This window comes from Bufo bufo, chromosome 8 (assembly GCF_905171765.1).
Source record: "Bufo bufo chromosome 8, aBufBuf1.1, whole genome shotgun sequence".
Lineage (NCBI taxonomy): Eukaryota > Metazoa > Chordata > Amphibia > Anura > Bufonidae > Bufo > Bufo bufo.
This window is the reverse complement of record NC_053396.1, coordinates 179,659,699-179,675,657: the sequence shown is the minus strand read 5'-3', so window position 1 is coordinate 179,675,657 and position 15,959 is coordinate 179,659,699. Positions and strand designations below refer to the sequence as shown.

The 15,959-nt window shown below is 44.9% G+C and overlaps 1 protein-coding gene across 4 annotated transcripts in view; it reads left to right on the top strand.

Moving 5' to 3' along the window:
* CCDC9 (coiled-coil domain containing 9) overlaps positions 1–15,959 on the top strand; it is a 72,737-nt gene that overhangs the window by 46,181 nt on the left and 10,597 nt on the right. For all 4 annotated transcript variants that reach the window (XM_040442172.1, XM_040442173.1, XM_040442174.1 and 1 more), the window contains exon 13: positions 15,070–15,228. In XM_040442172.1, coding sequence (XP_040298106.1) covers positions 15,070–15,228 — 159 coding nt within the window. The remainder of the gene's footprint in view (positions 1–15,069; positions 15,229–15,959) is intronic.

The following is a 15,959-nucleotide window of genomic DNA, read 5'->3' as shown; positions in this document are numbered from 1 at the left end:
CCGTCAAAAAAATAGGACGGGTCCTATTTTTTTGACAGACAGGAAACACGGATCACGGATGCGGCTGCAAAACGGTGCATTTTCTGATTTTTCCACGGATCCATTGAAAGTCAATTGGTCCGCAAAAAAAAATGGAAAATGGAACAACGGCCACGGATGCACACAACGGTCGTGTGCATGAGGCCTAATACTGTCTCTCCATAAAGAAAAACCGCATTAAAAAAAATCTGAAATTGTGGTCGTACCTAAGGGGGTATAGCCTCGGATTCCTGTTATAGATAGATATATATATATATATATATATATATATATATATTTACATATACACATAAAAGTACCGTCCTAGACTGTTTCACTTCCGAAATCTTGCATAAAAACTTCCAAATGTGTGTCGCAACTTCAGCCACAAGTGTCCCAAGCCGCAGATTGACTCATGTGCTTTTGCAATGTGAGGAAATTAACGTTGCTGAATTAAGATGATATGTAATTTTATCATGGTGTGTCGCCGCACCCTCTGCCTGACCTAGAACGACATAGCGCCACATAATAAATGTCTACGGGGGTCCCGTTTGGTTCAAATTCTAAAGCCGTATTCACAAGTCTATATAAAAGTCTGTGTGGGTGCCATCGCTTTGCTTCCAAAAATGTGAGCAACATGGGCTGCACAATGGTGGAATGCAGCACTCCTCCAAGCATCATGTCTCCTTTATTGGTTACACAGGCACAGCAGCCCCTTTCTGGTAAAGCAGCTCAGTGCAGTGTCCTAAGGATTAGTGTTGGGCGTGAATATTCGAATAGCGAATATCGTCTCTTCGAGAATTTGCGAATATTTAGAATATAGTGATCTAGATTCGTAATTTCGAATATTCTAGATTTTTTTTTTCATCTGTAACCTCCCTTCTTGCTTGTGGGCCAATGAGAAGGCAGCAATATATTTGTCAAAGCTTAGCAACATCCCTAGCAACCAATAGGAAAGTTGCCTACCCCTTACTACAGTCGTGGCCAAAAGTTTTGAGAATTACATAAATATTGGAAATTGGAAAAGTTGCTGCTTAAGTTTTTATAATAGCAATTTGCATATACTCCAGAATGTTATGAAGAGTGATCAGATGAATTGCATAGTCCTTCTTTGCCATGAAAATTAACTTAATTCCAAAAAAACATTTCCACTGCATTTCATTGCTGTCATTAAAGGACCTGCTGAGATCATTTTAGTAATCGTCTTGTTAACTCAGGTGAGAATGTTGACGAGCACAAGGCTGGAGATCATTATGTCAGGCTGATTGGGTTAAAATGCCAGACTTGACATGTTAAAAGGAGGGTAATGCTTTAAATCATTGTTCTTCCATTGTTAACCATGGTGACCTGCAAAGAAACGCGTGCAGCCATCATTGCGTTGCATAAAAATGGCTTCACAGGCAAGGATATTGTGGCTACTAAGATTGCACCTCAATTAACAATTTATAGGATCATCAAGAACTTCAAGGAAAGAGGTTCAATTCTTGTTAAGAAGATTTCAGGGCGTCCAAGAAAGTCCAGCAAGCGCCAGGATTGTCTCCTAAAGAGGATTCAGCTGCGGGATCGGAGTGCCACCAGTGCAGAGCTTGCTCAGGAATGGCAGCAGGCAGGTGTGAGCGCATCTGCACGCACAGTGAGGCGAAGACTTTTGGAAGATGGACTGGTGTCAAGAAGGGCAGCAAAGAAGCCACTTCTCTCCAAAAAAAACATCAAGGACAGATTGATCTTCTGCAGAAAGTATGGTGAATGGACTGCTGAGGACTGGGGCAAAGTCATATTCTCCGATGAAGCCTCTTTCCGATTGTTTGGGGCATCTGGAAAAAGGCTTGTCCGGAGAAGAAAAGGTGAGCGCTACCATCAGTCCTGTGTCATGCCAACAGTAAAGCATCCTGAGACCATTCATGTGTGGGGTTGCTTCTCATCCAAGGGAGTGGGCTCACTCACAATTTTGCCCAAAAACACAGCCATGAATAAAGAATGGTACCAAAACACCCTCCAACAGCAACTTCTTCCAACAATCCAACAACAGTTTGGTGAAGAACAATGCATTTTCCAGCACGATGGAGCACCGTGCCATAAGGCAAAAGTGATAACTAAGTGGCTCGGGGACCAAAACGTTGACATTTTGGGTCCATGGCCTGGAAACTCCCCAGATCTTAATCCCATTGAGAACTTGTGGTCAATCCTCAAGAGGCGGGTGGACAAACAAAAACCCACTAATTCTGACAAACTCCAAGAAGTGATTATGAAAGAATGGGTTGCTATCAGTCAGGAATTGACCCAGAAGTTGATTGAGAGCATGCCCAGTCGAATTGCAGAGGTCCTGAAAAAGAAGGGCCAACACTGCAAATACTGACTCTTTGCATAAATGTCATGTAATTGTCGATAAAAGCCTTTGAAACGTATGAAGTGCGTGTAATTATATTTCACTACATCACAGAAACAACTGAAACTAAGATCTAAAAGCAGTTTAGCAGCAAACTTTGTGAAAACTAATATTTGTGTCATTCTCAAAACCTTTGGCCACGACTGTATATAAGAAACTCCCCAGCAGCCCTTGTATGCAGTATATTGCAGATCTGAGAGAGACAGCAAGGCCATTGCTGTGCTCAGTGCTTTGCTGTGTCATTACATTAGATAGATAGTTAGTTAGCTTATATATATAATACAGATAGTTAGTGGGAGTAAGTCAGTGTAGGTTAGATAGTGATATAGTGTAGCTGATAGGTTCTGCTGTCCATACATACATACACTGAACAAAAATATAAACGCAACACTTTCGGTTTTGCTCCCATTTTGCATGAGCTGAACTCAAAGATCTGAAACATTTTCTACATACACAAAAGACCCATTACTCTCAAATATTGTTCACAAATCTGTCTAAATCTGTGTTAGTGAGCACTTCTCCTTTGCCGAGATAATCCATCCCACCTCACAGGTGTGGCATATCAAGGTGCTGATTAGACAGCAGGAATATTGCACAGGTGTGCCCTAGACTGCCCACAATAAAAGACCACTCTGAAATGTGCAGTTTGATCACACAGCATAATGCCACAGATGTCCCAACGTTTGAGGGAGCGTGCAATTGGCATGCTGACTGCAGAAATGTCTACCAGAGCTGTTGCCCGTGCAATGAATGTTCATTTCTCTACCATATGCCGTCTCCAAAGGCATTTCAGAGAATTTGGCAGTACATCCAACCGGCCTCACAACCGCAGACCACGTGTAACCACACCAGCCCAGGACCTCCACATCCAGCATGATCGTCTGAGACCAGCCACACGGACAGCTGCAGCAACAATTGATTTGCATAACCAAAGAATTTCTGCACAAACTGTCAGAAACCATCTCTGGGAAGCTCATCTGCATGCTCATCGTCCTCATCAGAGTCTGGACCTGACTGCAGTTCGTCGTTGTAACCGACTTGAGTGGGCAAATGATCACATTCGATGGCGTCTGGCACGTTGGAGAGACGTTCTGTTCACGGATGAGTCCCAGTTTTTACTGTTCAGGGCAGATGGCAGACAGCGTGTGTGGCGTCGTGTGGGTGAGCGGTTTGCTGACATCAACGTTGTGGATCGAGTGGCCCATGGTGGCGGTGGGGTTATGGTATGGGCAGGCGTATGTTATGGACAACGAACACAGGTGCATTTTATTGATGGCATTTTGAATGCACAGAGATACCGTGACGAGATCCTGAGGCCCATTGTTGTGCCCTTCATCCACGACCATCACCTCATGTTGCAGCAGGATAATGCACGGCCCCATATTGCAACGATCTGTAAACAATTCCTGGAAGCTGAAAACATCCCAGTTCTTGCATGTCCAGCATACTCACCGGACATGTCACCCATTGACCATGTTTGGGATGCTCTGGATCGGCGTATACGACAGCGTGTTCCAGTTCCTGCCAATATTCTGCAACTTCGCACAGCTATTGAAGAGGAGTGGACCAACATTTCACAGTCCACAATCAGCAACCTGAGATCAACTCTATGCGACCGAGATGTATTGCACTGCGTGAGTCAAATGGTGGCCACATCAGATACTGGCTGGTTTTCTGAACCCCCCCCCCCCCAGTAATGCAAAACTGTGCACATTTCAGAGTGGGCTTTTATTGTGGGCAGTCTAAGGCACAACTGTGCAATATTCATGCTGTCTAATCAGCACCTTGATATGCCACACCTGTGAGGTGGGATGGATTATCTCGGCAACAGAGAAGTGCTTACTAACACAGATTTAGACAGATTTGTGAACAATATTTGACAGTAATGGGTCTTTTGTGTATGTAGAAAATGTTTCAGATCTTTGAGTTCAGCTCATGCAAAATGAGAGCAAAACCAAAAGTGTTGCGTTTATATTTTTGTTCAGTGTATATACAGACATAGTGCTGTGATGTCACAAATTCGCACCAATCACTAATAAGTAGTCAGACCTGTTAAAATGTGAAGTTGCACGTATTATACCAAAATATTTGTATCATTAGTGCCGATTTTGCAATCGCGAATATATTGGAGCACTTGACTCTATCTGCATATAAAGCTATTGTAATATTCTGCCGTGCCAACCATTTTCTCCAGTCTCAGGAAACTTCTAGCAGCTTGAAAAATGTAGCTATAGTGACCCACACCTGTATTTTCCAAGCATTACGCGAATATTACTGTCACGAGGGTATCTAGAGCCACGTCTGACTCCGTTATACTCGGGGTCAGGAGGTCGCAGCGGGTGGCTGCGCGCTCTATATCTAAAGATCACGTTGTTTCTTAGTGATTGTTTTCTGTGTTTGCCTTGCTATCCTTTTTGTCTCAATCAGGGATCCGTAGCTTCTCCTCCTCAGCTGTTTCTTGTCTGCCACTCCCAACCTCCTTATAGTCTCCCCTCACACTTCTCTAGTTGCCAGTTATAGAGCTTCCTGCCTGGACATCTATACTGACCCACTGGAGTTGTGAATCCTGGTTGTCGTTCCAGAGTGCTACCCTCCGGATCCCTGTTGGGCTTCTTGTTGTCTCCTGTTGTCGCCCACCTGGGATTATATGTTGAGTTTGTATTGTCTGTCCTTCCCTTGGTGTTTTCCTTTAGAGCTAGTGGTGCGGACTAGTGTTCCCACCGCCCTGTTCACTATCTAGGGCTCAGCTTAGGGAAAGCCAGGGCTTTAGGCACGTGATCGGCGTACGGGTGAGGAACCCGTCTAGGGACGTCAGGGCAGCCAGGTGCCAGCCGCTAGGTGAGTCAGGGGTCACCACCTTCCCTCTCACTTGGTCAGGGCCTTCCTTGTTCCCTCCCTCTGTGTCACGTATGTGATAGTCACGCCGACCGTGATATTATAACTGGCCTTTACTTTTTGAGAAAAAAAAAAAAAATAAATTTTTTCTTTTTGTTGTTTTTTTTTCTCTACTTAGAATCCAATATGGATCCTATTGCTGCCTTGGCAAAACAGCTTCAAGGCCTGTCTTTGGAGGTGGCAGGATTGAAGGCATCTGTCCTCCAACAACAGCAGCAAATGCAGCAGACCGCACCCCCAGCGGTTGCTATGGGTAACCAGGTTGTTACAGAACCCAAGGTTGTTCTTCCTGACAGATTTTCTGGGGGAAGGGACAAATTTGCAACGTTCCGTGAGGCCTGCAAATTATACTTTAAGTTGCGCCCTTACTCCTCAGGTAATGAAGAACAGCGGGTTGAGATTGTCATTTCCCTGCTTCAGGGGGACCCACAATCCTGGGCGTTCTCGTTACCCCCTGGTTCCCAGGCTCTCCGGTCAGTGGAGGGATTTTTTGGGGCTTTGGGTCTCATATATGAGGACCCTGACCGAGTCGCCCTGGCTGAGTCGAAGTTACGGAGACTCCTACAGGGAGATCGGTCAGCAGAGGAATATTGCTCAGAGTTCCGTAGGTGGGCTACGGATACTCAGTGGAACGACCCGGCTCTCAGGAGTCAGTTCTGCTCTGGGTTATCTGAAAGGGTTAAGGATGCACTGGCGCTGTATGAGACCCCCCTTTCCCTTGATGCTGTTATGTCCCTCTCTATCAGAATAGATAGGCGTCTTAGGGAGAGATCGAAAATTCCTGAGCAATTGGTTACCTCTCCCAAACAACAATTAGTCTGTACTGACTTAGATGAGCCTATGCAGCTAGGCGGAACTTCTCGTCAGGTCCGTCCTCCTGAGGTTCGCCGTAGGGGGGGGGGGCTTGTTTTTTCTGTGGGGGGAAGGGTCATTTCATTAATGTCTGTCCCTCCTTTCTCAAAAACAAAAGACCGTCGGAAAACTACTAACCCCAGGCTGTGCGGAGGATGTCAGCCGGGGGGTATACGTTTCCTCCATACGAACATCTCAATTTGTGTTACCAGCGGTTATTGTTTTTGGTGTTAAGACGGAGTCTATTTCTTTTTTTCTAGACAGTGGAGCAGGGGTAAATTTGATTGATGCCCATTTTGCCCGCACTATGGGTTTGTCTCTCTGTACGCTGCAGAGACCTATTCCCGTATTCGCTATAGATTCGGCTCCTCTGTCTCAGAGAAACCTCACCCACATTGTTCATAATTTACACCTTCGGGTAGGGGACCACCATAATGAGTGTCTTTCATGTTACGTTCTGGAGGGCCTTCCCTCTCCGGTGGTATTGGGTCTTCCCTGGTTGGTAGCGCACAATCCAGTGGTGGATTGGCAGGCCAGGGAGATATTGGAGTGGAGTGAGCATTGCAGAGAGAATTGCTTAAATAACAATTGCTTAATCGCCTCCATAGCTTCCCTACCTACATTTATTTCGGACTTTGAGGACGTTTTTTCTGAAAAGGGTTGTCAGAAGCTACCACCTCATCGTCCTTATGATTGCCCGGTTAACCTGATTCCCGGTGCAAAATTACCCAAGTCCAGGTTGTATAATCTTTCGGGTCCCGAGAGACAAGCCATGAAAGATTATATCTCCGAGAGTCTGGCTAAGGGACACATCAGACCCTCTTCTTCACCCGTGGCTGCAGGGTTTTTCTTTGTTAAAAAGAAAGATGGGGGCCTGCGTCCTTGCCTAGATTTTCGTGAGCTAAACCAGATAACCATCCGAGACCCATACCCTCTTCCTCTCATTCCTGACCTTTTTAATCAGATTGCGGGTGCTAGGTGGTTCTCCAAACTTGATCTTAGGGGGGCCTACAATCTGATTCGTATCAGGGAAGGGCATGAGTGGAAGACAGCTTTTAACACCCCTGAGGGGCATTATGAAAATCTAGTTATGCCTTTCGGTCTGACCAATGCCCCCGCTGTCTTCCAACATTTCGTTAATGATATTTTTAGTCATCTCATCGGCAGGTTTGTAGTCATATACCTAGATGATATCTTAATTTATTCGGCTGATCTGAAAACACATGAGGTGCATGTCAGGCAAGTACTGCAGGTCCTACGGACGAATAAATTATATGCGAAAATTGAAAAATGTGTCTTCGCCGTTCAGGAAATACAGTTCCTGGGATATCTATTATCTGCTTCAGGTTTCCGTATGGATCCTGGGAAGGTCTAGGCAATTTTAGATTGGGATCTTCCTGAGAACCTTAAAGCCCTACAACGGTTTTTGGGTTTCGCAAATTTCTATAGAAAGTTCATTAAAAACTATTCAGTGATCGTTAAACCCCTTACCGACATGACTAGGAAGGGGACTGATTTTTCTAAATGGTCTGACGCCGCTAAAAATGCATTTTCCTCTCTAAAAGAGAGGTTTACCTCGGCACCTGTTCTAATTCAACCTGATGTCTCCCAGCCTTTTATTGTTGAGGTAGATGCGTCAGAGGTGGGAGTGGGGGCTGTATTGTCTCAGGGTCCGTCTCCTGGCAAATGGCGCCCTTCCGCTTTCTTTTCCAAAAAATTATCTTCTGCAGAGAAGAACTATGATGTTGGAAATAGGGAACTGTTGGCGATTAAGCTGGCGCTTGAAGAGTGGCGTCACTTCTTAGAGGGAGCAATCCACCCCGTCACGGTGATTACGGATCACAAAAACCTTCTGTACCTAGAATCGGCTAAGCGTCTCACCCCTAGACAAGCTAGGTGGTCGCTATTCTTTACCAGATTTAACTTTGTAATCACCTATCGTCCTGGGGCAAAAAATACCAAGGCAGACGCGTTATCTCGTTGTTTCCCTGGAGGGGGTAATGCTAGTGATCCGGTACCTATTTTACAAAGAGGAGTGGTTGTCTCTGCTGTACACTCTGTTCTAGAGGGAAAGGTGTTAGAGGCCCAGGGGGACGCCCCGGCCTCTTGCCCCTCAGAGAAATTGTTTGTACCGTTAAACCTGCGTCTTGAATTATTAAAAGAACATCATAATTCGGCACTTGCTGGGCACCCGGGTAGTAAAGCAACTTTGGAGCTATTATCTCGTCGTTTTTGGTGGCCAAGGTTGCGTCAGGATGTAATGGATTTCGTGTCTACTTGCTCTACTTGTGCACGCGCGAAAGTCTCTCATACACGTCCAGCAGGGTCTTTATTGCCTCTTTTTATCCCCAATAGGCCATGGACACATCTGTCAATGGATTTCATCACTGACTTACCGTTGTCTGCGGGTAAAACTGTTATTTTGGTAGTAGTAGACAGGTTTAGCAAAATGGTACACTTTATTGCGCTACCCGCACTTCCTAATGCTAAAACTCTTGCTCAGGTGTTTATCAGTGAAATCGTGAAGCTTCACGGGGTCCCTTCCGATGTGGTTTCGGATCGGGGAACCCAGTTTATTTCTAAGTTTTGGAAAGCTTTTTGTTCCCGTTTGGGGGTACACTTGTCCTTTTCCTCAGCTTTCCATCCTCAGTCGAATGGACAGACTGAGCGTACCAACCAAAACCTAGAAACATATTTAAGGTGTTTTGTGTCTGAAAACCAAGAGTTGTGGTCATCATATTTACCGTTAGCTGAGTTTGCCATAAATAATCATTATCAGGAGTCCACTGGCAAGTCACCATTCCTTGGTGCATACGGTTTTCATCCCCAATTTTGTACTTTCAAAGAGGGGAGGTCTTCTGGGGTTCCCGAAGAGGAAAGGTTTTCTTCATCTCTTTCTTCGGTATGGCAGAAGGTGCAAGTTAACTTGAAAAAGATGAGTGGTAAATATAAATGCATGGCCGATAAGAAACGGTCGCCAGGTCCGGACCTAGGGGTGAATGACTATGTGTGGTTGTCTACTAGGAATATTAAGTTAAAGGTTCCCTCTTGGAAACTGGGCCCTAGGTTCATTGGTCCTTATAAAATAGTAGCCGTCATTAACCCTGTGGCTTTTCGCCTGGAGCTACCTCAGACTTTTAAGATCCATAACGTCTTCCATAAATCGTTACTCAAGAAGTATGTTCCACCTCTAGAACCATCACCGCTGCCACCTCCTCCTGTTATTGTGGATGGTAATCTGGAGTTTCAAATAGCCAGAATTGTTGATTCTCGTCGGGTCCGCCGCTCTCTTCAGTATCTGGTGCATTGGAGGGGTTACGGTCCCGAGGAAAGAATGTGGGTTCCAGCGTCGGAGGTAAACGCCAACAGGTTAATTCAGGCTTTCCATACCTCTCATCCGGAGAGACCTGGTCCTGAGTGTCCGGAGGCCCCTCGTGAAAGGGGGGGTACTGTCACGAGGGTATCTAGAGCCACGTCTGACTCCGTTATACCCGGGGTCAGGAGGTCGCAGCGGGTGGCTGCGCGCTCTATATCTAAAGATCACGTTGTTTCTTAGTGATTGTTTTCTGTGTTTGCCTTGCTATCCTTTTTGTCTCAATCAGGGATCCGTAGCTTCTCCTCCTCAGCTGTTTCTTGTCTGCCACTCCCAACCTCCTTATAGTCTCCCCTCACACTTCTCTAGTTGCCAGTTATAGAGCTTCCTGCCTGGACATCTATACTGACCCACTGGAGTTGTGAATCCTGGTTGTCGTTCCAGAGTGCTACCCTCCGGATCCCTGTTGGGCTTCTTGTTGTCTCCTGTTGTCGCCCACCTGGGATTATATGTTGAGTTTGTATTGTCTGTCCTTCCCTTGGTGTTTTCCTTTAGAGCTAGTGGTGCGGACTAGTGTTCCCACCGCCCTGTTCACTATCTAGGGCTCAGCTTAGGCAAAGCCAGGGCTTTAGGCACGTGATCGGCGTACGGGTGAGGAACCCGTCTAGGGACGTCAGGGCAGCCAGGTGCCAGCCGCTAGGTGAGTCAGGGGTCACCACCTTCCCTCTCACTTGGTCAGGGCCTTCCTTGTTCCCTCCCTCTGTGTCACGTATGTGATAGTCACGCCGACCGTGATAATTACATTGCCGATTTTTCGCGATCAAGAAAATAATCTCGAATTCGCGAATATATGACGAATATTCTACCAAATATTCGCAAAATATCGTGAATTCAAATATTGCCCCTGCCGCTCATCACTACTAAGGATGGGGATATCAATGTTTAAGTCTTGCCAAACTCCCTTTTGTTCTTTTCATGTATAGCCCAGGGACCTGCTCTTTAAAAAAAATAAAAGATTCATCCCAACAGTGTTGTTTTGTTTTGTACGTGTTCACCTTTTGGACACCATTTCACAACGTTGCATATCTTTCGGTTATCCAGAGTTACGGTCTGTACTGTACTCCAGAGCAGCATTTGCAATTCTGCAGGTTTCAGCACTGAGATCTCCCAGCCATCCTTGGTGGCTGAAGGCATGGAGCTTGTTTTGTTAAGATGCATTCTGGGAAATGTAGATTTTATATCATACATCAGGAATCAGCAACCTTCGGCACTCCAGCTGCTTTGAAACTACAACTCCCAGCATGCAAACATGCTTGGCTGTTTTCACAATTCCCATAGAAGTGAATGGAGCATTCTGGGAGTTGTAGTTTCAGAACATCTGGAGTGCCGGAGATTGCTGATCACTGTCATACATTCTACAGTAATCTGATGTAGAAGAATCTCCTACCGCAGTATTGAAGCTCAAATTAAGTTGGTCATACACAGGAGATAATAGACGGCCATGGAGTCTGATTTAAATAATTTTCACAACCATTTTCATATAGCCTTTGGACACCTCTGCACTGATTTTTTTTTTTTTATTGTTCTGTCCTGCCTTCTTCATGCGAAATGAAACAATTTTCTAAATAATCTTCATTAAGGCTACTTTCACACTAGCGTTCGGGTGTCCGCTCGTGCGCTCCGTTTGAAGGGGCTCACGAGCGGTCCCGAACGCATCCGTCTGGCCCCAATGCATTCTCAGTGGAGGCGGATCCACTGAGAATGCATCCGCCTGCCAGCGCTCAGCCTCCGCTCCGCTCAGTGAGCGGACACCTGAACGCTGCTTGCAGCGTTCGGGTGTCTGCCTGGCCGTGCGGAGGCGAGCGGATCCGTCCACACTTACAATGTAAGTCAATGGGGACGGATCCGCTTGAAGATGACACTATATGGCTCAATCTTCAAGCGGATCCGTTCCCCATTGACTTTCAATGTAAAGTCTGAACGGATCCGCTCAGACAATTTTCACACTTAGAAAATTTTCTAAGTTTTAATGCAGACGCATCCGTTCTGAACGGATGCGAACGTCTGCATTATCGGAGCGGATCCGTCTGATGAAACATCAGACGGATCCGCTCCGAACGCTAGTGTGAAAGTAGCCTAACTCAGCCCTATTTCACCTTAAGGACCATGCCATTTTTTGCAAATCTGACCAGTGTCACTTTAAGTGCTGATAACTTTAAAACGCTTTGACTTATCCAGGCCGTTCTGAGATTGTTTTTTCGTCACATATTGTACTTCATGACACTGCTAAAATCAAGTAAAAAAAAATCATTTTTATTTATAAAAAAATACCAAATTTACCCAAAAAATTTAAAAAATTGCAAATTTCAAAGTTTCAATTTCTCTACTTTTTATAATACATAGTAATACCTCCAAAAATAGTTATTACTTTACATTCCCCATATGTCTACTTCATGTTTGGATCATTTTGGGAATGATATTTTATTTTTTGGGGATGTTACAAGGCTTAGAAGTTTAGAAGCAAATCTTGAAATTTTTCAGAAATTTTCAAAAATCAATTTTTAGGGACCAGTTCAGGTCTGAAGTCCCTTTGCGAGGCTTACATAATAGAAACCACCCAAAAATGACCCCATTCTAGAAACTACACCTCTCAAGGTATTCAAAACTGATTTAACAAACGTCGTTAACCCTTTAGGTGTTTCACAAGAATTAATGGAAAATAGATACAATTTCAAAATTTCTCATTTTTTGGCAGATTTTCGATTTTAATAATTTTTTTCCAGTTACAAAGCAAGGGTTAACAGCCAAACCAAACTAAATATTTATGGCCCTGATTCTGTAGTTTACAGAAACACCCCATATGTGGTCGTAAACCACTGTACGGGCACACGGCAGGGCGCAGAAGGAAAAGAATGCCATACGGTTTTTGGAAGGCAGGTTTTGCTGGACTGGTTTTTTTGACACCATGTCCCATTTGAAGCCCCCCTGATGCACCCCTAGAGTAGAAACTCCATAAAAGTGACCCCATCTAAGAAACTACACCTCTCAAGGTATTCAAAACAGATTTTTACAAATGTCGTTAACCCTTTAGGTGTTCCACAAGAATTAATGGAAAATACAAAGCAAGGGTTAACAGCCAAACCAAACTCAATATTTATGGCCCTGATTCTGTAGTTTACAGAAACACCCATATGTGGTCGTAAACCGCTGTACGGGCACACGGCAGGGCGCAGAAGGAAAGGAATGCCATACGGTTTTTGGAAGGCAGGTTTTGCTGGACTGTTTTTTTGACACCATGTCCCATTTGAAGCCCCCCTGATGCACCCCTAGAGTAGAAACTCCAAAAAAGTGACCCCATTTTAGAAACTACAGGATAGGGTGGCAGTTTTGTTGGTACTAGTTTAGGGTACATATGATTCTTGGTTGCTCTAGATTATACTTTTTGTGAGGCAAGGTAACAAAAAATAGCTGTTTTGGCACCGTTTTTTGTTGTTGTTATTTACAACATTCATCTGACAGGTTAGATCATGTGGTAATTTTATAGAGCAGGTTGCCACGGACGCGGCGATACCTAATATGTATGCAATTTTTTTATTTATGTAATTTTTACACAATGATTTTCTTTTTGAAACAAAAAAATCATGCTTTACCCTAAGTTCACACCTGAGCGTTTTACAGCGCGTTCAAACGCGCTGTAAAACGCTCAACACATGAAAACCAATGCTTCCCTATGGGAATGGTTCCCACCTGGGCGTTTTACAGCGCGTACGATCGCGCTGTAAAACGCCCGACGCATAATCAAGTTCTTGAGCTTCTTTGGGGCGTTTTGACGCGCGTTTGTGGCCATAGGACACTGCAGTCAATCACACAAACGCGCGTCAAACGCGCGTTTACTATTGCAAAAAACGCGCATAAAAACGCGCGACAAAAACGCGTGTAAAACGCGCGTTTGAGAAACGCTCAGGTGTGAAAGCAGGGTCAGTGTCTCCATAGTCTGAGAGCCATAGTTTTTTCAGTTTTTGGGAGATTATCTTAGGTAGGGTCTCATTTTTTGCGGGATGAGATGACAGTTTTAATTGGCACTATTTCTGGGTGCGTATAACTTTTTGATTGCTTGCTATTACTCTTTTTGTGATGTAAGGTGACAAAAATTGATTTTTTACACTGTTTTTATTTTTATTTTTTTACGGTATTCACCTGAGGGGTTAGATCATGTGATATTTTTATAGAGCAAGTTATTACGGATGCGGCGATGCCTAATATGTTTACTTTTTTTATTTATGTAAGTTTTACACAATAATATCATTTTTGAAACAAAAAAAAAAATCATGTTTTAGTGTCTCCATAGTCTGAGAGCCATAGTTTTTTTTTTTGGGGCTATTGTCTCATGTAGGGGCTCATTTTTTGCGGGATGAGGTGACGGTTTGATTGGTACTATTTTGGCGTACATACGACTTTTTTTATTACTTTTATTACCTTTTTTGGGAAGTAAGGTGGGCAAAATTTCAATTTCATCATAGTGTTTATTTTTTTAATTTTATGGCGTTCACCGTGCTGGGAAAGTAACATGACCGTTTTAAAGATCAGATCATTACGGACGCGGTGATATCAAACATGTGTAGGGAATTTTATTTTTTCCATTTTTAATCAGTGATAAATGTGTTTTTTTTATTTTAAAATTGTTTTCACTTTTTTTTTACCCAGACCCACTTGGTTCTTGAAGATCCAGTGGGTCTGATGTCTGTATAATACAGTACAGTACACTATATAGTGTACTGTACTGTATTTGCACTTTACAAAGTCTGATCAGCACCATGGACAGCCTCTGATCAGCACCATGGACAGCCGGACACCTGTGAAGGCGTCCGGTTGTCATGGTAACCATCATTCACTGCCACAGCAGAGCAGTGGGTAATGGGGAGGGAGGGGGGCCCCCTCCCTCTCCCATCGGGGGTTGAAAAGGCACAGAAGCCCCCGATGGGAGAGGGAGGGAGCTCCCTCCCTGTTAACCTCTTCCATACAGCGGTCCCTATGGACCGCGGCATGGAAGGGGTTAAACGCCTGACATCTGTGCCAGCACAGATGTCAGGCGTTTCAAGCAGAGTGTCAGCAATGTGCTGACACTCTGCAAACCGCTCGGCCATCCTGAGAGAGGGGGCGGGCGGATGATCGCGGCCCTCCCGCCCGCACTGCCCCACACCTTCCCCCGCCATAACACAGAGGGAGGCATTTTGAAGTTTCTGATCGCCGCGGTCAAAGACCGCGGGGATCAGAACCCTCCCGAAAGTGCTGGAAACCTGAATTGACCTGCGGTTTGTGGCGATCGCCGACACGGGGGGGGGGGGGTCACGGGACCCCCTCGCGCATTTAGCCAATGATTTGATCAGGCACCGGGTTCCGATCACCGCCCGCCGCGCGGTGGTGATCGGAACTACACAGGACGTACAGGTCTGCCCTGTGTCCTTAAGTACCGGGACATCAGGGTGTCCTTAAGCTCATATTATAGTTTCATGTTCTCATTGTAGACATGCTATTATTTTTCAGCAGGAGATCTTGTCTTGTGTGTATAAGTTTTCTAATAAGTCATCTTTTTCGTAATTTATAGGCTCAGCCCAGAACCAAACACCAGCCCTGGATCTGGTGAAGAATTTAACCCCTGTCATAGAATCTGAGTCTGTGCATTGCACTGAAACAAAGACAAACATGGAGACAAAGTCGCCAGAGAGGCTCCCGGAAAGAAATGTGGAGACCAGAACAAGTCCCGGTAACCTGCACTGCTATATTATAGGGGGTGTCTCACTACAGCAAATAGCCTTTATCATGTAGAAAAAGTGAATACAAGGCACTTACTAATGTATTGTGATTGTCCATGCCTGGATTCATTTTCCATCACACTATACACTGTTTATTTCCAGGGGTTATGACCACCCTGCAATCTAGCAGTGGTGTCTGTGCTTGCACACTATAAGGCCTCTTGCACACGAATCTGTGCTGTCCGTGCTGCGGCCTGCAAATTGCGGTCCGCAATGCACGGACACCGACCGTGGGCCAGCCACATGCGAATCTCGACCCCATTCACTTGAATGGGGTCCGCGATCTGCCCGTTCCGCAAAAGTTCTATCTTTTTGCGGAACGGAAGCACAGAACGGAACCCCACGAAAGCACTCTGTAGTGCTTCTGTGGGGTACCGATCAGTGCTTCCGCACCGCATCTCCGGATTTGCGGACCCATTCAAGGGAATGGGTCCGCATCCGTGATGCGAAATGCACACGGCCAATGTCCCATGTATTGCGGACCCGCCTTATGCGGCCCACAATACGGCCACGCGGGACACATGGCTGTGTGCAAGAGGCCTAATTTTTATCTAGTGGCCAGTGTGAGCGCAGGGTTATATTACATAAAATAAATTTAAAAAAAAATAAAATAAATTGGAATAATATTACATAAAAAGTTAAAAAAAATAAAAATTATAAACAAATATGTTTAACATATAAC